This window comes from Rhinopithecus bieti, unplaced genomic scaffold (assembly GCF_001698545.2).
Source record: "Rhinopithecus bieti isolate Rb0 unplaced genomic scaffold, ASM169854v2 scaffold_60008, whole genome shotgun sequence".
In the NCBI taxonomy this organism is placed as follows: Eukaryota; Metazoa; Chordata; class Mammalia; order Primates; family Cercopithecidae; genus Rhinopithecus; species Rhinopithecus bieti.
The window spans coordinates 26,758-50,179 of NW_016822812.1; the positions used below are offsets into that span (position 1 = coordinate 26,758).

The window sequence follows — 23,422 nt, forward strand, 5'->3', positions numbered from 1 at the left end:
ATCCTCGATAGTATGACTGCAATTAGGGTAGTCTGCCACCAGAGGGCAGCAAAGTAAAAAAAAAAAAAAAGCTCGTACGCCTTGGCATCCTGAGAAATGTAGATGATCACATATTTTCTCCATGAAATTATGGGTAACTTTTATGCTAAAAATACCACTTCATTATACAACTAGGTTCCTTTCAGATGTTTGCTCATCACCTACTGTATGCACGGTAAGCCCCCAGGCCTCTGCATCCAGTGACGAAAAGGGACAGGAAGGAAGGGATGGTTAGCAGAAGCAGTGCTCTGAGATGCACGCTGTGTTGGCTGTGCGCTGTGGGGGAAGCCAGACTGGCCTCACCCCACAGGATCTGTAGGGGCAGGTTCTTCAAGTCTCAGGGTTGGGAAGTGTGCTTCTTCTCAGCAATTCTTCTAATCCTGTGGACACAGAGAATTATGTAACTGACCCTGTTCCTCTCTGCTGGGGCTGCCTGGCAGTGCAGAGAGGAAGGAGGGGCTGCCCTCAGCTGTGTCACCACCTGCGGCAGAGATTCGAGGGCTTGACCTCAGCCCCAACTTCCTCCCAATCTATGTAGCTTTCCTTAACTCTAGTTTTCTTACCAGCTTTTAGAAAGATCTTTCTGTAGTAATGCTTTCTTTGTAAGAAGCCCCATATACTCTTTAGAACAAGATAGGATAAAACACTCGATTTTAATGTTCCAGGTGCTGCAATCAAAAAGTCAAGTAAAACACACAGGCCTTCCTGGATTTTCTGGCCCCATCCTTTACCTGGCCCATTACCTCGGCCCTGTCAAATCTCAGCTTTCCTCAGGGAAGCTCATAGCGCTCAAACCTCACTGTTTAGTGAGGGAGACGGACAAGGAAACAATCAATGACGATCCCAAGCGACCAGCATCCCAAGTGCTCTTAATGCCTTCAACAGATTGGATGAGGGTGATCCTCTTATTATGAAGGGTGATCTCCTTTACTTAAAGTCATTTTATTATTATCAAACCATTAGCATTATCATCAAACCACGTAGTTCCTGCTCCAAAGAGGAAGTTCCAGGACTCATGGAAACCTGGGGGTTGCCCAGTTCAGCCGGGGGTCAGGGAGGACTTCTAGGAGGAGATGATGTCTGGGCTGATCCTTAAAGACTGAAGAGAAGTTGGCCAGGCAGAGGAGGAGAGGGAGGCCCCTGGCAGGCAGGAGCGTGATGGAGTGGAATTTGCTTTGATTTAGTAAATCCTTCTGGCTGCAGAAGAAGGAATGTGGGTGGGGAGAGTGGAGCAAATAGAGCAGGAGAAGGTGCCTGCACATGTGTCCCACTACACTGTGGAAGGACTTGGAGGCAGGACCTGAAGTTGGACTGATGTGATGGAGCCGGAAGAGAAGCCTCCCAGAGGGGTTCTCAGGTGTCAGGGAGAGCAATGGGGTGGCAGCAGGTGCCATTTCTGGAGCTGGGAGGAGCTTAGGACAGGCTGAGCTCAGCCAGGGGCCTTCAAGTCATGGTGTCAGGGAGCCCAGGGAATTATAGATTTGGAAAGTATATCAGTCTGGCTTCTCCAAAGAAACAGAACTGATAGAAACAGATGGATGGTGGGTGGATGGTGGATGAGTGGCAGATGCATGGATGGGTAGATGAGAGTGGATGGATGGATAGGTGAATGGATGGTGGATGGGGGTGTGGATGCATGGATGGTGGGTGGATGATGGATAGATGGATGGGTAGATGGGTGGTGGATAAATGGGTGGATAAGTGGTGGGTGGATAGGTGGATGGACAGATGGATGGATGGATGAGTGGATAGGTGGTGGATAGATGGGTGAATGGGTGGTAGATGGATGGCGGTATGGGTGAATGGATGAACGGATAGGTAGATGGATGGATGGGTGGATAGACGGATAGATGAATGGGTGGATGGGTGGTGGATGGATGGGTAGATGAGTGGTGGATGGGTAGATAGATGGACAGATGGATGCATGGATGGGTGAATGGGTGACAGATAGATGGCTGAATGGATACATGGGTGGATGAGTGGTGGATGGATGGCTGTATGGGTGAGTGGATGATCAGATAGGTAAATGGATGGATGGGTAGATGGGTGGTGGATGGATGGGTGGATGGATGGATGGGTGATGGATGGCTGCTGGATGGGTGACTGGATGAATGGATAGATGGATGGATAGATGGATGGACAGGTGGATAGATGGGTAGATATATTAATGTATGGGTGGAGGGTGGTAGATGGATGGATGGTGGGTGGATGGATGAATGGATGAATGAATGGGTGGGTAGGTAGGTAAGCAGACAGGTACAAAGGACAATTGATAGGTAAACAGGGTTCTATTTTAAGGAATGGTCTCATGGTATTGTGGCGGCTGACAAGTTCGAAATCTGCAGGGCAGGCTGGCAACTCAGGCAGGAGGTGGTGCTGCAGTCTTGAGGCAAATTTTCTTCTCCACTGGAAACTGCTTTTGCTCTTCATGCCTTCAACAGATTGGATGAGGGTGATCCCCCTATTATCAAGGGTGATCTCCTTTACTTAAAGTCATTTTATTGTTATCAAACCATTAGCATTATCATCAAACCACACAGTTCCTGCTCCAAGCAGCTTGGCCACAGCGAAAGAAGAAATTCTAGTGGGGACTGCCTTGCTCTGGTCATCTCAGGGAGCCGGGTCCAGCCCCATCCAGCTGACTGCACATTTCTTGGCCTTGGTGAGCCTGCACTGTCTCATCTGTAAGACTGGGTGACACTCAGCACCATGATCTCAAGGGAACACCCAATTGCGAGGCCCGTGGAACAAGCACTTTGTAAGTTATACAGGCAAGGCCTCCTGATTAAGCTTCTTCAAAACCTTATCCTTTCCATGCCCACACAGCAGCTCTGGGAAGCACAGCCTGGTGACAAAGTTGCTAAGAAGAGACACAATGTCTTGCTTGATCAGCAGCTGGGGGGCAAACTTGAGCTTGCCGGTGAGGCCAACAAGGCCAGGCCCAGGCTTCTGGCAGGACCCGTCTGCCCTCCCAGGACAAGAGCTGCTCTCACTATCAGGGATGGCTGACTTCTGGGTCCCTTGCAGGGCTGTGTACCTGCGTGGTCGCCAACCAAGGGTCACATGGCTGGGGGAGCACTGTGGCTTCTGGCCTCCTGAGGACCTGGCCCCATCTGACCTTGTCTCTCTGGGCTTCCATTTCTTCTCCCCAACTGGGAGCCCTCAGACTTGCAGTTTTCCTCCCAGGTCCCACAGGCCATGGCTCTGGAAGACCATGCCCCTTGTGGGGTCCAATAATGGTGGTCCCCTCTGGTGGGGTGCATTGTACCTTCCAGAAGGATATGTTGAAGTCCTAACCCCAAGATTTAGCTCCCGGGAATGTGACCTTATTTGGAAATCAGGTCTTCAAAGACATGACTGGTTAAGATGAAGTCAGACAGTATTGGGTTAGGGTGGGCCCTCCATCCTAGGTCCAGTGTCCTTATGAGAACAGAAGGGGAACATTCAGAGAAGAATGCCGTGTGACAGCAGAGGCAGAGTGCAGAGATCAGCCTCCGGCGCCGGGAGAGATGCCCTACCTTTGTTCAAGCCCCTTCGGGAAAGCCTGTGGTCCTCTGTTTCGCAGAGTGGCTGATTCATGCACCTGCCTGCTCTAGCTGAGCTTTTTCATCTCTCACTTCCAGCACAGGGGCAGGTATGCAGCAGGTGCTGAATAGATGTGGCCCCTCACCTCCCAGCTTGCTGCTTGCTCTGCTCTCCCTTTCTCGCTCCTTCCCAGGTGCTCCTGATGTTCCTCATCTGTTTCCCCTGCACAGGAATAAAATTTAATCAAAGGAAGGCCTTTTGGAAGACCAGCCACATCCAAGCCTTGCACGGTGTGAGTCATATTCCCGAATCAGGCCTATACATTCTGCTTCCTTCCATCACTTGTCATGAACCATCTCTTGTGAGTTTTCTGTGATGGCAAAACATTGCCAAATCTACAAACCACTCTGAGTTAACTGGGCAGCTGGAATTGTGGCATAGATCAAGTGTTAGGGAGAACAGATACCTGTGTAACCCAGGGCTACGCTTCCCCTCCTGACCCACCCGGAGGCGTCAGGCAAGGCATTGGCATGTGAGGGTGAGGCTGGGCCTGACCTAACTGAAAATCCAGGTGTGTGGACCCATGCTTGAGAGATAGGCTCCAAGCCATGAGTCACATGCTATTTTTACTACTGGTTTCATATGGCGTGGTTTTAAATTATTGAGCAACTGGAAAGATCCCACAATGAAATCATATTTCATTTGTTTCTCCATTTGGCTGTGAAGTCAATCAATTCCTGGACTGTATTTAGAGATGAAGAAATACATCTCTAAATGCCGCTTTGGTGAGAGAAAGCCTGGAGGCTCCCTTACAGTGCAGAGCCCCTGACGGCCTCAGGACGCCGTCTGCTCTGTCTGCTGCCCTGCGTCTCTGACTTGCTGGGTTTCCACACCGCTGGGTTTCCAGAGCGGGCACCTTCTTTCTAGATCAGGCCCCAGGTGAGCGCAGCCACACCGTGCTGCTCTCCATAGAAGCAATTTGTGGGAAGCCCCAGCAGACCCAGGGAGAGGTCAGGACGGCGGGAAAGGGGCTCAGGCAGGTCTGACCTCTTTCCTTTGCTGAGTGGGAGTGGCAGCCTCAGTGCGGGTACCCGCTGATCCCACAGTTCAGTGGGCACTCTCCTCTGATCTGGAGACCCCCTGGGGGAGTGGAGGTGGCACCCGACTTTGCTAGAGGACCAGGGAGGCTTGTCCAAGGAGGGGATCTCAACCAAGGTCCAGAGAGTGAGCCTGAGCTGTCCGGGAGAAGACAGGGCACTCCCAGCAACCCAGGGTGGGGGCAGCAGGCCTGGCACGGCTTGGGCCCAGCGGAGCAGGTGCCCTGGCCATGGACCTCACACTGAACCCCACGACTCCCAGCTTCATCCCTTGACCTCTTGAATACCCCCTGGAGGGGATGACAGATTCCGGAGGGCCATGGGGCTGAAGCCCACGGGCTCTCTCCTCAGCGGGGCCCTGGTGTGCATCCTACCTGCTCCACTTGGTCATAGTTTGCAATTGGGTAAGTGAATGCCTCAGGTTTCCCATCTGTGACATTGGGATGATGATGATACAATGACAATGACAGAGTCCTCTGAGCCTTGGTGCAGAGCTGCAGGACACAGCAGCCCTGGCCGTCACTGTTTGCCTAGCCTGGCCCCTGGGAGCTCTGAGGTGCAGTGTCACACGTCCCTCCACCTCTGAGCTAGCCTGGAGTCGCTCCCACTGGGGCTTAGACAGGACCCCTCTATGGAGGCTCCCCTGGCCCCTAAAGCAGCCGCCAGCCCATGGGATGCTGGCCCCTCTCCCTCCTGGCCTCTCCTGGCCCAGCCTCAAGAAACCCACAGCCCCACCTGCCCCAGTCCATGTGAGGCTGGCACTGTGGGGTCTGCCCCAGCCCCCAACCCCATCCAGCATGTGTCCTTCTACACTTTCTAAGAGCTTCACACCCTCTGAAAGGGCAATAGCTTTTTCAGGACAAACGATCCTAATTTTGAAGCAATTTAAAGGCCACAGAGCAGTAACAGGTGCCTGTGCTTGTGGTGGGGGCATTTATCATGAAGAGAACAAGTCTCTACCTGTGGTCACAGGACTCACATTTTAGGAAGCCTCACCAGCTCAGCCATGCAGGAAAAGCATCCCCCAGACACACCATGGCGGAGCTCTTCACGCAAGCACCTGGCTTTATGTTTGCAATAGACATTTGTGAAGGTGCGTGTTTGTGTTGAATCGTCTTTTTGTTTTTTCTTCTTTTTTGTTTTTTGGACGGAGTCTCGCTCTGTCATGCAGGCTGGAGTGCAGTGGCACGATCTCAGCTCACTGCAACCTCCGCCTCCCGGGTTCAAGCAATTCTCCTGCCTCAGCCTCCCCAGTAGCTGGGATTACAGGTGTGCGCCACCAAACCCAGTTAATTTTTGTATTTTTAGTAGCGATGGAGTTTCTCCATGTTGGCCAGGCTGGTCTTGAACACCTGACCTTGTGATCCGCCAGCCTCAGCCTCCCAAAGTGCTGGGATTACAGGAATGAGCCACCGCACCTGGCCGCCTTTTTGTTTTTTTATGGTTGCCTCTATCACCAGGTCCAGGACCCCACATGTAAACCTGGTGCCCCAGGGAAGCAGCGTTCGGCTTCCGACGGCTTGGCCTGGGGCATGGTGGGCCACAGACCTGGGGCTACCCTCCCTGCATTCTACTCCCTCCATCTCTGGAACAACCCACATCCCACAATAGTGGTTAGGACACTCAGAAAGAGCGGGTGCCCTACTGGGGGTTCCGACCATTGTCTTCTGGCCTCCTGCGGGCCTGTCACCTTCCTGCTGGCCCTGGACCTGCCCCTGGGCAGACCCCCATAACATTGCTGTCCTCCCCGAAGCCCAGAGCACCCCGTCATAGAGTAGGGGAAAGGTGGACACATCACCTTTAAGTGTCTCCTAATCCCAAAAGAAGGCGGAGTGCCTGAAAGCGCGTCCCAGGGAGGCCAGTCCAGGGGTGCATCCTGAAGCCTCCAACCAGGGGCACCAGGAGGAGTGAAGGAAACCCCGCCCTTTAGCTGGTGCCTTGGAAAGCTCTCGCTTTCCCCCTAGTGCTTCCTGGAATGAGAAGCCTGGGTCAAGTTGCTTCCCCTCTGTAAGACTCCTGTCTGCAGAGCAGAGAAGTCCACAGTCCACTGAAGCAGGCAGATCCTCAGGCAGGAGCGGTACAGTTAAGGGCTGTGCTGAAAATGTGGGCGTGGAAATGGGCAGATGGGGCCTGGGGCCTTTGAGGCCACTGCCTGGGGCACCCACCTATGAGGGGCTTGACAGGATCCCCAGTGAAATGGGATGGGAGCCCCCAGGGGAACCTGGATAAGCAATGGAGGTAGAAGGGAGTCCCCTGGAGCTCAGGTCTCTACCCCCTGCCTGCTGCAAGGGGTATGGGTCACTGCAGGGCTTCCCTGTGTGGTGCAGGGCATGTGAGCTGAGGCAGGAGGAGGAGGGCAGGGGCTTCTGCTTCCATATTGGTACCCCCCAAGGTACCCACCAAGGCCCTCCTCTCAATGCACATTTAATGAATTTTTTTTTTTTTTTTCATGAGACAGGGTCTATCACCCAGGCTGGAGTACAGTGGTTCAATCATGGCTCATTGCAACCTCTGCCTCCCAGGTTCAAGCAATCATCCCAGCTCAGCCTCCAGAGTAGCTGGAACCACAGGCACACACCACCATATCCAGCTAATTTTTGTGTTTTTTATAGACAGGGTTTTGCCATGTTGCCCAGGCTGGTCTCAAACTCCTGAGTGCAAGCAATCCTCCCACCTTGGCCTCACAAAGTGCTAGGATTACAGGTGTGAGCCACTGTGCCCAGTCCCCGTTTAATGAACCTTTAAAGGACCTTGGTTTGACATGTTTGGGGACTCCCTGTGTCCATGAGCCCCTTGAAGACCCCCTGACACCCCACCAGGCCTGCTAAAAAATAAGAAGGGCAATGTTTTTCTAGAATGAATCTTGTGACTTGTGAAACGATTTCTTGTCTATTTTCTTCACGAGGACTAGACAGGCCAGCATATTAAAGGTATTCGAGAATCCTAAGGGGTATGTATGCACTGTGATTTGAAGGATACAGAAACTCAGGCACACAGAGGGCAAGCAAGTTGCCTGAGGTCACATCTGGCCTGTAGTACCATGGACAGAGAACCAAAGTCTGTTTCAATGGATTCAGTTCAACCAGCAGATTCTCTGAAGTCCCAGTTCAGCAGACACCGTGCAGGAAGGAAAGACAAGACCTGGCTCAGGCCCCACTCTGTCACTAATTTGCTGGGTGACTTGGGGCAGGACGTCTTTGGGCCTTGGTTTCTGCCCTTGTGAAAGAAGATGTTGGAACCATATGGCCCCAAGGCCCTTCCAGGTTGAGAACTGTTAAAGCTCCCCAGCCCCTTGTCCTGAGCTCTGGAACCAGTCTGGAACGGGGCACCCACATCCACCCTCTGGCTCACAGGGTCTTGGCAGAGAGGTGTGAGGGCTCCCTGCTGTCCTCACCAGGCTGTGTGGGGAAATCATGGCACCCCTGGGAGGTTCGCAGGAGACTTTGCAAACACAGAGAGAGGAAATAGAGGCTGTGGGGGAGCCTGACCGAGAGTTCCTTAGAGGGCAAATGGCAGCAGGGTGTCCCTATGGCAGGTGAGTAGCTGGCCTACCTCTCAGGTTATGATCCAGGAATGCCAGGTGCCAGCACTCTCCCCTCCCCTCTATCCTTCTCTCCGTTTATTCAACAGATATTTGCAGCGTGCCCACTCTGTGCCAGGCCCTATGTTAGGCACCGAGAATAATAATAGCAAAGCAAAGACATTTATTGATCTCAATTCACACTGGGTCATGGCATATATTAGCTCACTGATCCTTAGATCTGGCGCCCCCTCAATTCCGTGGCACAAGATCCCAGTGGACTGGCATGGGAATCCTGCAGCTGCGGGCAGAATCACCTAGCTGGGCCTCTTGTATTTCTAGGGTGTGTGGGGCTGGGCTGGTTCCCCAGGACTTCAGCTCTCCCCTGAGCCATTGTACTCCTGGCCTCCCGTCCTGGCCCCTCTTGGGGGAGATGCCTGCTGCTGAGGGAAAGGGAGGAGTACCTGCTCCTGCCTCAGTGTTCCATTCAGTCTACATTTTCTGTGCCCAATCTTCTTTCCCTTGTTGAAAGCATCTCCAAATAGCCCTGGCTCAAGCCAAAAGTCCTTGGCCTCTCTCTCCATGCCAGGTTCCTGCGATTCTGCATCTAAATGCTCCTCCGGCCCAGGCCCTCCGCGCCCGGTGGGCATCCTTGTGCTGGCCGGCTCCTCTCGACCTCTCTGCAGCTCGCCTTTTGTAGCACCAGGCAACAGTGGGGACCCCTGCTCCTCCCCGTTCCGACTCCCTCTCCTGCACCCGCGTCCACGCCCTGTGCTGGGCGCCTGATGTCACAGGGGAGCCGGTCACCATGGGGGCTGCGGCTGGGACTGTGCCGAAGTGAGCCGCGCCACCTCTTCCGGTGCACCTCCCAGCTGGGCGCCAGGGCGAGGAGCGACGGGAGCCTGGGATGGGTGGCGAGGCGCGGATAGCCCAGGCCCAGAGGCAGGAAACCTGCGCATGAATCCCCACCAGTGCAAGCCTCGCCGATAGATACGGGCTAATCCTGCCCGCGCCCCGCCCCCCGCCTCAGTTTCCTTCTCTGTAAACTGGGAAAGAAGAGTTGGCCCAGAAAGTCTTCAGGCGCCTTGTAGGTCCACGACTCAAGAAGAGCTGCACCAAGCTCGCTTTTCCCTGCGCCGCTCTCCTAGCGACTCCCGGACTTCCGAGAGCGGCGATTCCCAGGTCGCCCCTCAGGCCGTGGCGACAGCTCTGCAGAGATCTAAGAACGACTGCGAAAGGCCTCAGCCGCCGTCGCCCGTCTGCGCCTGCGCTGGTCGCGGAGCATGCTGGGACTTGTAGTCCTCTCTTCCGGCAGCTGGGGAGCGAGGTTGAGTGGCGGGTCGAGGCGCCTACACTTCCCAGGGTGCTTCCGGGCGGCAGCGAGCACGGGGCGGGGCCGCCATGAGGGGCGTGGAAGTGGGCGTGGGGTGGGCGTGACCCGCGCGCCGTGGGGCTGCGGCGGCGCTGCCTGGCGGGTGCGCAAGGAGCGGGCGCGGAAGCCGGCGGGCGGGCGGGACGGTAGCGCGGGCGCGGCACCTGCGGGCCGGAGGGTCTGGCTGCCGCAGCGCCGGGCTGCCCCGACTCCGAGCTGCTGCTGAGATGAGTGCAGGTGAGTGCTGGGGACTGAGGGACCAGCGGGTCCTCTCGCTGGATCGCGGCGCCGCAAGGGCTGGGTGTCATTCGGAGGCAGCACCTGACACGCCGGGGAAAATCACCCAGCGGCTCCACCCAACTTTTGCTCCAGGATTTTGCAGCCCCGAGGGGCCAGAGCGCAGCCTCCTGCCGTGCGCCTGGAACGCTTAGCTCAGTGGCGGGGGCCGGGAATCCTTTCCCAGCGCGCCGGCCGGTGTGGCTGCGCCGGGCTGTCTGGAAGGCGCCCCTTCTTTGCTTCTCACGGGGGTCCGGGTTGTTCCAGGCTGCAGAAAGCGGTCAGGGTCCGCGCGAAGAGCCGGGGTCCTAGCAGACCTAGGCACGCAGAGGTGAGATGACAGGCGGGGCTTTGCAGCTGGGGGAGCCGCCCTTGCATTGCTCCGGCAGCGCCTGGGTTGGGGGCGTCAGGCCGACCCTCGGCGCCCAGGACTCTCCGCAGCAGATCTGGGGACCGCATGTGTCAAACCCGGCCCCGACCCGATCTCTGCGCGTCTCCAGCCCCTCGTCCCTGCGCGTCGCACCGCTGCCTTTCCCGCCGCACCCACCCTCCGGGATCTGACAGCCTCTGTGCGGCGCTGGAAAAATCCCACAGCGCTGGAGCCCAGCCGCGCCTTGTGCTGTGGGGGAAACTGAGACTTAGAACTGGAGCCCTTGGCGGTGAGCCCCGGAGGCGGCCTGAGGATGCCCGGATCTGAGAGCCTCCTGGGGCCCGCACCGGGCTGAGGGCTTGTCGTTGCATTCCCGGCAGGGAAGAGCTGTCACCCCATTTTTCAGGGTGTGACCCGAGGCACACCAGGCTTGAGTCACTTGCTTGACTCAGGAAGGGGGGCGGGGATTCGAACCCGGTGCTCCCTGACTCTTGTGCTCTTTCCTCTAAGCCTGTCGCGCCAGGGACTGCAGTATGGCCCTTGGCCATGGTGCAGAAACCAATGGGGACAGCCGCTTCCCCTGGGGGAGATCGGACTGGGGAGAGAATGTGCATTTAGTAAGAGCTTCCTGTGGGCTGTAGGCCTAGAAGGGAGCGGGGGCTGAGGGGCCAGGGACTCCCCTCCCTGGGGAGATTGTTTCCCTCCCCCTTCAATCCAAGGAAGGAGGGACTGCGTTGCAGGGAGCCTTTGGGAGTAGCTGAGAGCAATGGCAGGCGGTTGGGGCGGTCGGAGGCAGAACCCTTTGGAAGAGGATTTCTGAAATGGCCAACCTAGTTATCTGGGGGTGGCTGGGCAGCAGGGCACCCTGAGACTTGGCAGAACCTCCAGACACATTTATCTAATGGCAGGTGGGGATAATGGCTGGGTGCACACAGAATAATTTTATGCTTCTTGTGGCCATGATTGATACCTGTGGTCCCCCCTGTCATCAGGGAGAGCCTCAGAAGCAGTGCTGGCATCTCTCCTCTGCATCTGATGAGAAGAGGTGTGGGGGCACTGGGGCAGCTGGGGGCAGTGACTGGAGGTTGAACCATGGTGGCTGCCTGGTGGTCTTAGGCATAGGTGGCACCTTCCAGAGCTTGGCTTCCTGACCTGTAAGAGCAATAGCATTGCTTGCCTGGAGGGGACAAGGTACGACACGAAGAGCCCCACACCTGGGAGGCCCTCAGTAGTTTGGGATGGTCATTGCTGGGTGGCCAGTTCAGCTCAGCCCCTCTGAATCAATCCAGCCCTTTGGAACTGGCAGTGTGTGTGCTCTCCGGGCCACCTGTCGCCCCTGCCCAGCCCTGTCCCCAGCCGATGATGTGCACAGCAGGCATTCCCACCCACACAGTGGGGGAGAGCAGACAGCATGGTCCCTTGTCCCTGGCATGTGGGCTCTAATGTCCGGCCACTGTGTATGTCTGGCAGGACAGGAGCTTCCATCATCAACAAGGGCAACAAGGGCAGGTCCCCCGTGGCCCTCCCCATGCCGGCTGGCAGTATTCCAGAGCTCAGCACTGGTAGGAGGGGCTGAGCATCATCTCGTCCAGTCTCCAGCTGCCCAAATAGGCCGGAGGCTCAGAGCCCATGGCAACCTGTCTAACCCTCCTGGGTTGCAGGCTCCTCATTCCTTTGGGCTGTGTGCACATCTTCAGTGTCATGACACAGGGTGCCTCCAAGATGACCCAGGTGTGGATTGAGGCCGTGCAGTTGCCTTACTTTTGTTGCCTGTTGATTTCAGGTGGCCGGCGCGACTGTTTATATAGCACATGGCAAGGTGGAAGGAGATGGTGTCTCGTACCAGACAGGCCTGGATCTGAATCCAATACCCTAGCTGTGGGGCGCCCCCTGCCTCAGTTTCCCCAGTAGTATGGTGGGCAGGCCTTTAGTTCTGAATGTAGTGCCAGTCCACACATGGTGAGCCCAGCAGGTGACGATCAGTGTGGTGTAGCTTCATCTCACTGCAGCCCACGTGGTCACAAGGGGGGTCAACTGGGAGTGGGGTTGAGGAAGGTACCTGAGCTGGGGCAGGGGGCGGGGTGGGGGGGATTCCAGTGCCAGGTCTGCCACCAGTCAGCACCAGATCCTTGAGCAAGGCCTGTGCTCCTTCTGAGCCTAAATGTCCCCCTGGGCAGCCGCTGGCCTGGCAGGTCAGATTCCCCCAGGTGGACAGAGGCTCCTGAGGGGTTGTGTTAATTTGCTCCATAACAAAGTACTAAAGACCAGGTGGGTTAAAGAGAAGACACTTATATTTTTGCCAATTCTAGAGGCCAGAAGTCTGAGATCAAGGTGTCAGCTGGGTTACTTCCTTCTAAAGCCTCTGTCCTTGGCTTGCGGATGGCTGCCCTCTCCCTGTGTCCTCGCACGGTCCTCCCTTTCTGTGTGTGTGTGTGTCCTAATCTGTTCTTCTTATGAAAACCCCAGCCAGGCCGGGCGCGGTGGCTCACGCCTGTAATCCCAGCACTTTGGGAGGCCGAGGCGGGCGGATCACGAGGTCAGGAGATCGAGACCATCTTGGCTAACACGGTGAAACCCCGTCTCTACTAAAATACAAAAAATTAGCCGGGGATGGTGGCGGGCGCCTGTAGTCCCAGCTACTCGGAGGCTGAGGCGGGAGAATGGCATGAACCCAGGAGGCGGAGCTTGCAGTGAGCCGAGATCGCGCCACTGCACTCCAGCCTGGACGACACAGCCAGACTCCGTCTCAAAAAAAAAAACAAAAACAAAAACAAAAAATTAGCCGGGCGTGGTGGTGGGCACCTGTAGTCCCAGCTACTCGGGAGGCTGAGGCAGGAGAATGGTGTGAACCCAGGAGGTAGAGCTTGCAGTGAGCCAAGATCACACCACCGCACTCCAGCCTGGGCGACAGAGTGAGACTCCATCTCAAAAAAAGAAAAAAAAAAGAAAACCCCAGCCAGACTGGGTTAGAGCCTACCCTCATGACCTCATGTCACCTTAGCGGCCTCCTTCAAGGTCCTGTCTCCATGCATAGTCACATCCTGGAGTACTGGGGGTTAGGACTTCAGCACCTGAATTTAGACAATTCAGTCCATAACAGGGGTGCGGGTCCAAGGGAGGCCTGGTGGCTGGCTCAGCCTTCTGTTTCCATGTTGCTCTCAGGATCATGGAGCTGGAAGGATGTGAGGAATGCTCCAGCCCAAGCCCACCCACCTGCACAAAGAGGGAAACCAAGGCTTAGGGAAGGAAAAGCAGCTGCCCAGGGCCAAGGAGAGGATGTGGCAGAACCCAAACCTGAGCCCTAGTCCTCGGATTGGACGGTGCAGATCCTAGTATTTGGAACAGAGACACATTTCTCCACCTAATCCCAGAATGGGCAGTGATGTAGCCACAGAAACGTTCATCTCAGCCTTGCTAGTAACAACAACAAGTTAGAAACCACCAAACCGTGGAAGTCAGTGATGGAATATGAGCCATCTGTTCCATCTCACTCATTATTCAGCAAAAGACACACAAAATACCTACTATGAGCTGATACAGTCTGGCGGTGTCCCCACCCACATCTTACCTTGAGTTGTAATAATCCCCACGTGTCAAGGGCGGGGCCAGGTGGAGATAATGGAATCATGGGGATGGTTTCTCCCATATTGTTCTCATGGTAGTGATTAAGGCTCGCAATAGCTGGTGGTTTTATAAAGGGCAGTTCCCCTCTACATGCTCTCTTGCCTGCTGCCGTATGAGACATCCCTTTGCTCTTCCTTCGTCTTCCGCCATGATTGTGAGGCCTCCCCAGCCATGCGGAACTGTAAGTCTGTGAAACCTCTTTCCTTTATAAATTATGCAGTCCTGTGTATGTCTTTATTGGCAGCATGAGAACAGACTAATACGTGAGCCCACACTGCTCCAGGCCCTGGGATTCAGCAATGGACGAGAACAACCCAAAATCTATGTTCTCTTGAACTTACATTCTAATTGGGCAGTGGGGAAGGCATGTATATGAAGTTACTATGCGTGTGAAGAACTAACTGTGTATGTAAAGAATTTCTAATGTTAGGAGAAAATGCTTAAGAAAATAGGTTTAATTGGCAGGGCGTGGTAGCTCACACCTGTAATCACAGCACTTTGGGAGGCCAAGGCGGGCGGATCACGAGGTCAGGAGATTGAGACCATCCTGGCCAATGTGGTGAAACCCCGTCTCTACTAAAGATACAAAAATTAGCTGGGTGTGGTGGTGTGTGCCTGTAGTCCCTGCTTCTTGGGAGGCTGAGGCAGGAGAATCACTTGAACCAGTGAGTCGGAGGTTGCAGTGAGCCGAGATCGCGCCACTACATTCCAGCCTGGGCAACAGAGCGAGGTCTTATCTCAAAAAAAAAAAAAAAAAAAGAAAGAAAGAAAAGAAGTTTAATTTAGAAAACAGCAAAACAGCTGAGGACAAAATTGTATGTCATATAGGATGTCAACTCTACAAAAACAGTGAGGGAGGCGATGTGTGGAAGTGCCATCCGTGCCCATGTATAAGTGGTGGGAGAAGGAACCAAGTTTTCCCTCTTCTGCACCTTTTTACTTTCCATGTGTTTTCCAAGTTTTCTTCATTGTGTGCCCTTTTCTTTTGTACTGAAAGATCAGATAGAAAGAAGACAGCACACTCTGCCTCCAGCTCTGAGAAGGGCACGCGCTGGTAGAAACCCATGACTCCAGGAGAAGTCTGGCGATTCCATTCTGCACGGCCACTGTCTGCTGCATGGGATGGTGGTGTCTCCCAGCATTGAGGGAGCTTAGCACAGGCAGCTGCACTGCCCCCAAATTTCCCTGCCTGATGCCGCTCTGAATGAGGTGCAGCAGAAGCCAGACCCTCCTGACCCAGAAATTCATCTGAGATTGTATCTGGAGAGGACTGCCGTTACCCAGACATTGGTAGTCTCTGCTTAGCCTGGTCACCCCCAAGCTCTGCCCTATTCTTCCGTGATGTGCAGGGTTCCTTCCTAACATGGCCACCCAAGATCCTTTGACTCTTTATGGTTTCTGTCAACGAGATAGTTTGGGGGTAGATAGGATATTTTCTGGAATCAAGTCTTGAGTTTGATGAACTCTTAGAAAGTCCAGTCTTACTGTCCTAGAAAAAGGTATGTGTCCCTGACTCATGGAAAAGCTGCCTGGCCCACACCCTGGGCTTCCAGAGCATCATCTGGGTCATGGGAGACCTCTGAGCTTGCAAGAGGAAATTGGCAAGACTGGGAGATGAAGGGACCTGTCTTGTCGCTGGCCCTTTAAGCAGGCACTGCCTGTCCTTGAAGCCAGACAAGGCTGCTGGCCTGATGCCATCTACCAACCCCAGAGCCTGGATTCCACAGCCCCTTCCCTGCAAAGATACTCAGGGGCCTTCCTTGCTGCACCCCTTGGCTGTGCCTCTGCCTAGGTAGGGCTCCGTAAAACCTACCCTGAAGTGGGGTCTCAGGCTCACACCCATCCCTGCCACTTGCTAGCGTGATCAAAGATCAGACCTCTGTGTCCTTCTTTCCGTTGCTGCCCCTCCCCAGGATCTCGGTAGGGATGGAGGGTCCCATGAGCTGATCAGCCTCTGCCTGGCACGTGGAAGAGGCTCCCAGAGCTTGTTAAAATAGTTGCGATAGGAAAACATGGGTCATGTCCTGGGGTAGCTCCTAGTGCTTGAGGCTGATCACATGGGTCCTACAGTTGTCCCCGCATCATGGACCCGGCTGTCCCAGTCCCGGGGAAGCCCCGAAAGAGCAGACCTCTGAGGCTCACGCCCAGCGCAGGGCAACCCGAGTGGAGCAGTCTTAATTTACTCAAGGAATGTTTCCGTCGCCAGGGCTGCTCAGGGTGTCTAGGATGTCAGGCAGCACCCAGGTGGGACAGGCTTAAATGTCGCAGAGACCGTGGCTCATCCAGTGCGCCCTGGGGCCTGGGCCAGATGCTCATATAGGTTTCCTCCCGGGGTCCTCGCATCGCTGCTCAGAGCGGCCGGTGCCATCTCTGCCTACAGAGGAGGAAATGCCTGCGAGTCCCGCCCGGCACCTGGTGTCACGTGATTGGTAAATGGCAGAGCTGGGATTTGAACCCCAGTGTGCCCGACTCAGCCACAGACATGCATCTCCCCGGCTGGGCGGGCTCTGTCTGCCTGTCCCCTGCCTGCATGCTTTAGCTGGCTGCGTTGGAGGATTTGTTGCTGCCTCATAATGTGTAGCTGAGTGTTGGTCTGGATGAAGCCTGGCCCATTTGGGGGCATCATGATGGTGCTTCTTGGTAGGGGTCTCACACAGTCCATCTTCTCGCCTGGGCCATGGTGTGTTATTCCCATTTTCCAGGTGCAGGACCTGCCAGCACAGAGCCAGGAGGCAGGACTAGACCCAAACCCACCTCCTATGGAGGTTCCTGCCTGGAGTCATTGCATGGCCCCTGTGACTCACCCTCAGATAGCCTGGGCCTGAGAGGGATTTTCACCACATTGAGCCCATGCGCCCCCGCTGGACGCCTGACCCTCTGGTCCAGCTCCCCCACCCCCACCCCAAATCCTGCCATCCCCCCAGGGCCCATCTGTTCCACTGAAGGCAGTACCTCTCCCGCTGCTTACACAGCCCAGCCCAACAGCTTCTCCAGCCCCTCACCTGGACCTCTGTGATCTTGGACAAGTCATCATCCCTCTGTGCCTCAGTGTACCCATCTGTAAAAACAGGGCCACTGCCATCCTCAGAGGGCGACCCTGCTTTCTTCTGACACCACCGCCCCACCCCACCCACTGTCTGGGTGTGAGGCCTGGCCGCCATTTCGGGGGCCCTGCTGCACCTGCCTTTCTCATCTGGCTCTCGGGGTGCTCCCGGCTGGGTGAGCAGTACTTGGGCCTCACGCTAAGGGTCTCTGGCGTGGAGGGAGGTGCTCGACACCTGGGGGTTAGCGGCTTCTGTGGATGTCCGCCTGGAGCTGGAGCTAGGAGGGCAGCTGGGTCTCTCATGTCTGTGGGAAGGACTGGGGCGGAGGAGGGGGCTTTGGATTCTGGGGTGCTCACTGGTCCTTGGGGATTTGGCACCTGGCCCTTGTGGGTTCCAGGGCTGGCTCTGGAACTTCCTGCCATCAGCAGCTTCCAGGCCTAGAACAAACAGGTCTGCTGCAGATAACGAGCTGCGTGGCTTCATGCCACTTCCCTTGGCTGAACAGTTCCAAATGTGAGGGGGGCAGTCTGGGTGCCTCAGAAGGTGCGCTGGTTTTGGGGCTGGGTACACCTGGGCTCTAGCCCCTAATGTCCCTTGCTAGTTGTGTGCTTCTCTGAGCAGACTGCTTAACTGCCCTTTGCCTCAGTTTCCCCACATAAAAAGTACGGGTGATGACAGCTGCTTTTGAGGGGTTACTATAGACTCAGAGATGCTGAGTGACAGTCAATGGCCTGGGCACTGCAGGCACCAGGGAACGGGCAGGGTGGGCTTTGTCACAGCTGTAAATACGCTTCACAGTTTGGGGACAAACCCAACGTCGTACCCTGTGGGAGCCGCTTTGGCATCATGGGCCACACCCTAGCCTGGGTTCACAGCTTCCCCTCCCCTTCGCTGGTCCTGCTGTCTCCCCTGCCAGTCCCATCTCAGTCCTGTTTACAAGGCTGCAGCCCAGTGCCAGGAGGAGCACCGTCTCCAGAGAGCCGCCCAGCTCCCAGTTCTTCTCAGCACAGCATCCTTAGGAGGTGTGGTGTCTTGAGTCATCAGTCTCAGCTGGAAGCTTCATTTTAGCTGCATTCTACTGAGCAGCCTCCATCCCAGGCAGCAACAGTGGCTCCCCCTGCCTCCTGCACGGAGCTCGCATCCTGTGCTGGAAGTTTGGGACATTGGTTTCTCTGTGTTTAGAGCGACGAGTTAGATGATCTGGCAATGTGAGTCCAGCCAGCACACCAAGAAAAGTGCTCAGTGTCACTGCAGCTAGCATGCTGGCTCTGTCCCCACTGGCGTCTGTCCTCAGGGCACGACGGGGCCTTGTACTGGCTCCCCTGAAAGCCGCTCCGGTGGAATGAGAGGAGGCATTTCGTGAACACCCAAGGAGTGGAGGATGAGTGACGGGTGGAACTCCGTCCCCAGTTCAGCATGGCCTCCTCATCTGTCTGCCGTCACTCCGGGTGAAGCACGCACAGCCTGGCCCGTCTCTGACCCTCTGCTTCTACGGCCCTCCGTGTCCCCAGGATCGCACATGGAAAATGACATCAGTTGATGCTGCAGTTGGACACGAAGTGCCTAGAATGAAGAATTCCAAGGATCATCCAGACCTTCAACCTGGCAGCCACGTTTCAAATGCCCTCATGATGGTCCAGCCCCTTTGCCCCACAGCGGTCTCCATTTAGGCTCCCTGAGTAGGTGCAGCTGGAACTTGGGTGCAGGTGGCTTACCTGGGAGGTGACCCCAGGAAGCATGAGGGAGGTGTGAGGAAGGTGAGAGGAGGAAGGGAGGGGAAGCCAGGAAGGGGCATTTTATGGGGGGCACCACTCTGGCAACTGGGGACTCAGTCCCACTGGGAGCCTCTGAATTGCCCCACAGAGGGACCAGCTATGTGGGGTCTTTCTCCACAGGCCCCATCCTGTCTGGGCGCAGGGCCAGTCCTGAGTGTGAAGTGCTGGGGAAGTCTCAGCCTAGGTCCAGGCTTCCTCTGTGTCCAGCAGTCAACAGACCCCCACAAGGGCTCAGAGCTCTTCCAAAATCTTTCTCCTGTCCCTCCATGACTATTTATTAAGCACCTACTATGTGCTGTCTTTGCCCTGATCCCTAAACAGCCTTGCATTCTTCTTGTCACCGTCTGTCTGCCCCCACTCTCCTGGAGTCCCTCCTCCTCTCCCTTTCAAGGCTCTGCCAGACTCCAGGGCCGCCGTGAAGCTTTCCTCACATCTTTAGGCCCTCCGCTTCCCTCCCTGCTCTGAACTGTGGACACAGACCATGCTGGTATTTCCTGCAGAGATTTGTGTCTGCTCCCGCCTGCTCTGCAGCCTGGAGCTGCGACCTACCCTCTCTGAAATACCTCCTTTCGGATGGTGCGGGGGGCTGAACAGTGGACTCAAAGGTGCCTGTGTCCTAATCCCAGGCCCTGTGACTATGTGACCTCGTGTGGCAAAATGACTGTTTCTGTGACTGTGTGAAGGATTTTGCCACAGGGAGACTGTTCTGGATTTCGGGGGGCTTGATGCTTCTCGCTAATGGGAGGCAGGAGGCCCAGGGAAGGGAAGGCGGCAGAGAGGAGAGAGAAGTCTCCATGCCTGGCTCTGAGGGTGGAGGGAGGGGCCCCGCCCAAAGAAACTCGGGTGCCCCTAGAAGCTAGAAGAGGCAGGGAAGCGGATCTCCCCTGGAGCTTCCAGAAGGCCCCAGCCCTGCACCCTTCACACTCTGACTGGATTTGCCCTGGTATCTGGGGACCCCAGATCTCAGCGTGGCCTGACTCTCCCTGGTGTCTGGAGACCCTGGGCCTCGGCACAGCTGGACTCTCCCTGGTACTTCCAGATCCCGGGTCCTGGCGTGGCCTGATCTCCCTGGTGCCTGCAGAGCCTGGGTCTCTTGGTGCATAAGCAACTCTGGGAGGAGATAAGGGTGGTCTAATGGAGAGGCGGGGGACCCGAAACCAGCCCAGGCCATGCACTCCCTGAGCCTTGGCCTCCTCATCTCTGTTGGGGTTGGGCTTTTCCTAGAGGATCTTTCCGACTCTGAGCCCATGTGTGGTTTAGGGCAGTGGACACCTTGGGATGTAGCATTTGCTTCCAGGCAAGCAGGACTCTGCTGTGCACGCCCACAAGGGAATGGCTTACGTGGTTCCCTGACATGGACCCAGCACCGTGCTGGGGCCCTGCACTGTGATGTGCTTTCACCCTGTAATTCTTACATCAGATCTCCTTGCTCAGGACTACCAGTATTCCCACTTCACAGGTGAGCAAACAGAGGCCCAGGGAATTAGGTAACTCTCCTGAGGTGATTCAGCTGAGAAGCACCATGCCAGCTGCAGAACCTGCACTCCTAACTGTGGTGCACCATGGCGCCCCCTTGTCCTGAGCGACTCCCTCACCTCCTGTGGGCCCTGCTTCACTGTACGCCCAGAGCCCCCTCTGGAATCCAGTGGGGAGGCCTCTTCAGGACCTCGGTGCTGCTTAGGTCACCTGCAGCTGCAGCCCTCTCATCCACCAGCTCATTCTGTCCCCTCCAGACATGCTGGGCCCTTCAGAACCTGCCCGGCCCAGGGCTGCTGCAGGAGAGCTGCTGCTGCACCGCTGCTGCCTCTTCCTTTTCTCCCTCTCCCCCTGCCTCCCGCCACCCCAAGCCCCTTCTCTGCCGAGGAAGGTGTGCATCGTGGGCTTTGGTGAGGGTTTCTCCCCTAGCAAGGTCGGGCCACTGTCCCTTGGTGCTGCCCACCCAGGCCTCAGGGAACCACACCAGAGTTTGGGGTTGGTCTCCAGCTGGGTCCTGACTCATGTCCCCTCTTCTGGGATATTGGACCTCAGGCTGACTTGGTGGTTAAAGGGTGATTCACACATTAAAGAAAGGATTTTGTGCGGCTCTGTGCCTCACTCAGGGAAGGTGGCACAACTGGAGTGCTGGGCAAAGGCCACCTGTGAGTGTCTAGGGGCTGCCGTCACCAGTGACCACAAGCCCGGGGTTTTAAAGCAAGAGAAGGCGCTTCCTCCCAGCTCTGGAGGCCAGCGATTCAATGTCAGTGTCAGAGGCTAAACCTGGCGCCGGCAGCTCCCACGGGCGCTCAGGGGAGGCTCAGTCCTCGCCCCTCCAGTTTTGGTGGCTGCCAAATTCTGAGGTTTGTGGCCACATTGCTCTAATCTTCAAGGCAGTATCTTCAAACCTCCCTTGGCTCCCTCTTCACGTGACTTTTCCCCTGTGTGTGTCTTCTCCTGCTCCCTCCTCCCCATGAGGACTCCTGAGATTGTACTCACGGCCCGCCCATAGAATCCAGAATCATCTCCCAGTCTCTAGACCCTTTATGTAATCACGTCTGCAAAGACCCCTCCCCGTTTAACTATATATGTCACAGGTTCTAGCGATTAGATGTGGGTATCTTCTGGGGGAGGCATTACTCAGCCTGGCACAGGTAGTCTCTTGGTGCATCCTGTTTATGGGGTCGATACCTTTTCTTCTCCCTGTGGGGTCTCTAGAATGGATGAGAAAGTGAGAATGACTTCTCATAAGATTAAAAAAATAAATGTTACTCGCTAAATTTAAACATCCCGGGAGCTAGATCCTGTCACAAACTGTGGACAGGAATATCAATTGGTCCAGTCTTTTGGGAAACAGGTGAAACGTGTGGAGTCTTAAATACATTCATGCCTTTTGATGGAATAATGCGACTTCTGGGAATCTATTCTGAAGAAAGGTTCTGAAACACAGACATGAATTCAGAAATAAAAAGCCATTCATTGCAGGGGTTACATACTCTGCAACGTAAATGTCCAACAGCAGAACGCTGGCTACGGGAACTCCTGTCCATCCATGGCAGTACTTCTCAAACTTCTAGGGCCTCAGGGCTCAATTATCGAGGACCCCAGAGAGCTTTTGCTAATGTGCGTTCTATTTCTTGATATTTATTGTATTTGAAATTAAAACAGAATTTAAAAAAATATTTGTTGACTCAGCACGGTGGCTCACACCTGTAATCCCAGTGCTTTGGGAGGCTGAAGTGGACAGACCACTTCAGGAGTTCAAGACCAGCCTGGGCAACATAGTGAGACCTCGCCTCTACAAAAAATAAAAAAAAATAGCTGAGCATGTGCCTAGTCCCAGCTACTCTGGGGGCTGAGGCAGGAGGATCGCTTGAGGCTGGGAGACCATGATTGCGCCACTGCACTCAAGCCTGGGTGACAGGGTGAGACCCTGTCTCAAAAAATATATATAAATAAGAATTGAAAAATAAAAAATGTGTTAAACTGCAAAAGGACAATGACTGCTTTGCATGTTAACATAAGAGCATTTTTAGTGAGCCAAAGTACTGCTTTACAGCTTTGCAAATCTCATTAATATCTGGCTTTGTAGGTGACGGCTGGATTCTGATATCTGCCCTGAGTTAAATCAGTTGTGATGTCACATGTCATGCGGCCTCTGCAAAACTCCATTGCACACTCAGGAGAGAGTGACAGTGAAAAGGGAAACCATATCTTAGTGTTGTTATTGAAAGGATTTTGACCACCAAACCCTATATGGGGTCCTGAGGACCTCCCTAGACCACACTTTGAGAGCTGCTGATAAAAGATGGAATATTGTGCATTAAAAATATTATGAAGCATGAATAAACTGTGTGTGAAGGCTGGTAGTAGACAAATACAGGACACATCATTTTTTACAGTCTGCAAAATATGCAGAAAAACATCTCGGGAAAAAAAATGCGCTGGGATCATGGGCAGTTTTCCTTTGTTCCTAATGCTTTGCTGTTCTGTGTTTTCACTGCTTATTCATTTTAAGGACATACTAGTGGCGGGTTTGCTCAATACTAGTTCTCAAGGACACTCCATTAGGAAGCAGCTGTCAGCCTCCCCGGCAGCTGGCCAGGTCCTCTTGCTCTGAGATTCTCTATTTTGGGAAGTGGACTTTCACTGTTGAGCTAGGGCTGTGAGTGGTATTGACATGTTACAAGCACAGGGATCTCAAGGGTGTGTGTGTGTGTGTGTACACGAGTGTGTCCTCGGGGGATAATGTAGCCTTCGGTTATAAAAGAGAGGGAGTTCTGCTCTGGAGCAAAATCCATGGTTGCCAATGAGAAATTAGGAGCTGGTCTGAGATTTCACGTCCTCAGCTGGAATGCTAGCACCCAGCAGGGCTCCAGCAGAGAGCTAAATATATCCTGGGTGCACCGGCAACCTCAGGAACCCTCGGCGCTGAGCAGAGCGGGACCCAAAGGGAGGATGGATTTGTCTAATGAATATCAATACCTGGCCGGGTGCGGTGGCTCACGCCTGTAGTCCCAGCACTTTGGGAGGCCGAGGTGGGCAGATCACCTGAGGTCAGGAGTTCAAGATCAGCCTGGCCAACATGGCAAAACCCCGCCTCTACTAAAAACGCAAAAATTAGCTGGGCGTGGTGGTGTGTGCCTATAATCCCAGCTACTCAGGAGGCTGAGGCAGTCCCTCACAATCGCTCTCCCAGATAGGTCTCCTGTGGAGGCTTGAACGCGGGAGGCAGAGGTTGCAGTGAGCTGAGATCACGCCACTGCACTCCAGCCTGGGTGACAGAGTGAGACTCTATCTCAAAAAA

General features: G+C 54.9%; 2 protein-coding genes and 1 long non-coding RNA gene across 11 annotated transcripts in view; 2 read left to right on the top strand and 1 right to left on the bottom strand.

Annotated features, from left to right (window-relative positions):
• Positions 1–206: 206 nt before the first annotated feature.
• Positions 207–9,516, bottom strand: LOC108521310 (uncharacterized). Of its 2 annotated transcripts, none has more exons than XR_001883161.1 (3): positions 8,646–9,516; positions 3,558–3,786; positions 207–419 (listed from the first exon to the last, which is right to left on the bottom strand). It is a non-coding gene; the product is annotated as an uncharacterized LOC108521310 (long non-coding RNA). The 2 variants fall into 2 exon arrangements; XR_001883162.1 differs by lacking the exon at positions 8,646–9,516 and adding an exon at positions 4,612–4,684.
• An 86-nt stretch (positions 9,517–9,602) lies between these two features.
• The window catches only part of ABLIM2 (actin binding LIM protein family member 2), a 198,499-nt gene continuing 184,679 nt past the window's right edge, over positions 9,603–23,422 (top strand). For all 8 annotated transcript variants that reach the window (XM_017861079.1, XM_017861059.1, XM_017861063.1 and 5 more), the window contains exon 1: positions 9,603–9,790. In XM_017861079.1, the coding sequence (XP_017716568.1) occupies positions 9,781–9,790 (10 nt within the window). In that variant the 5' untranslated portion in view covers positions 9,603–9,780. The remainder of the gene's footprint in view (positions 9,791–23,422) is intronic.
• On the top strand, positions 11,307–12,110 carry LOC108521309 (uncharacterized). The gene is given in 2 exon segments (XM_017861085.1): positions 11,307–11,896; positions 11,898–12,110. Coding segments are annotated over 2 exon segments (672 nt in total). The 5' UTR covers positions 11,307–11,437.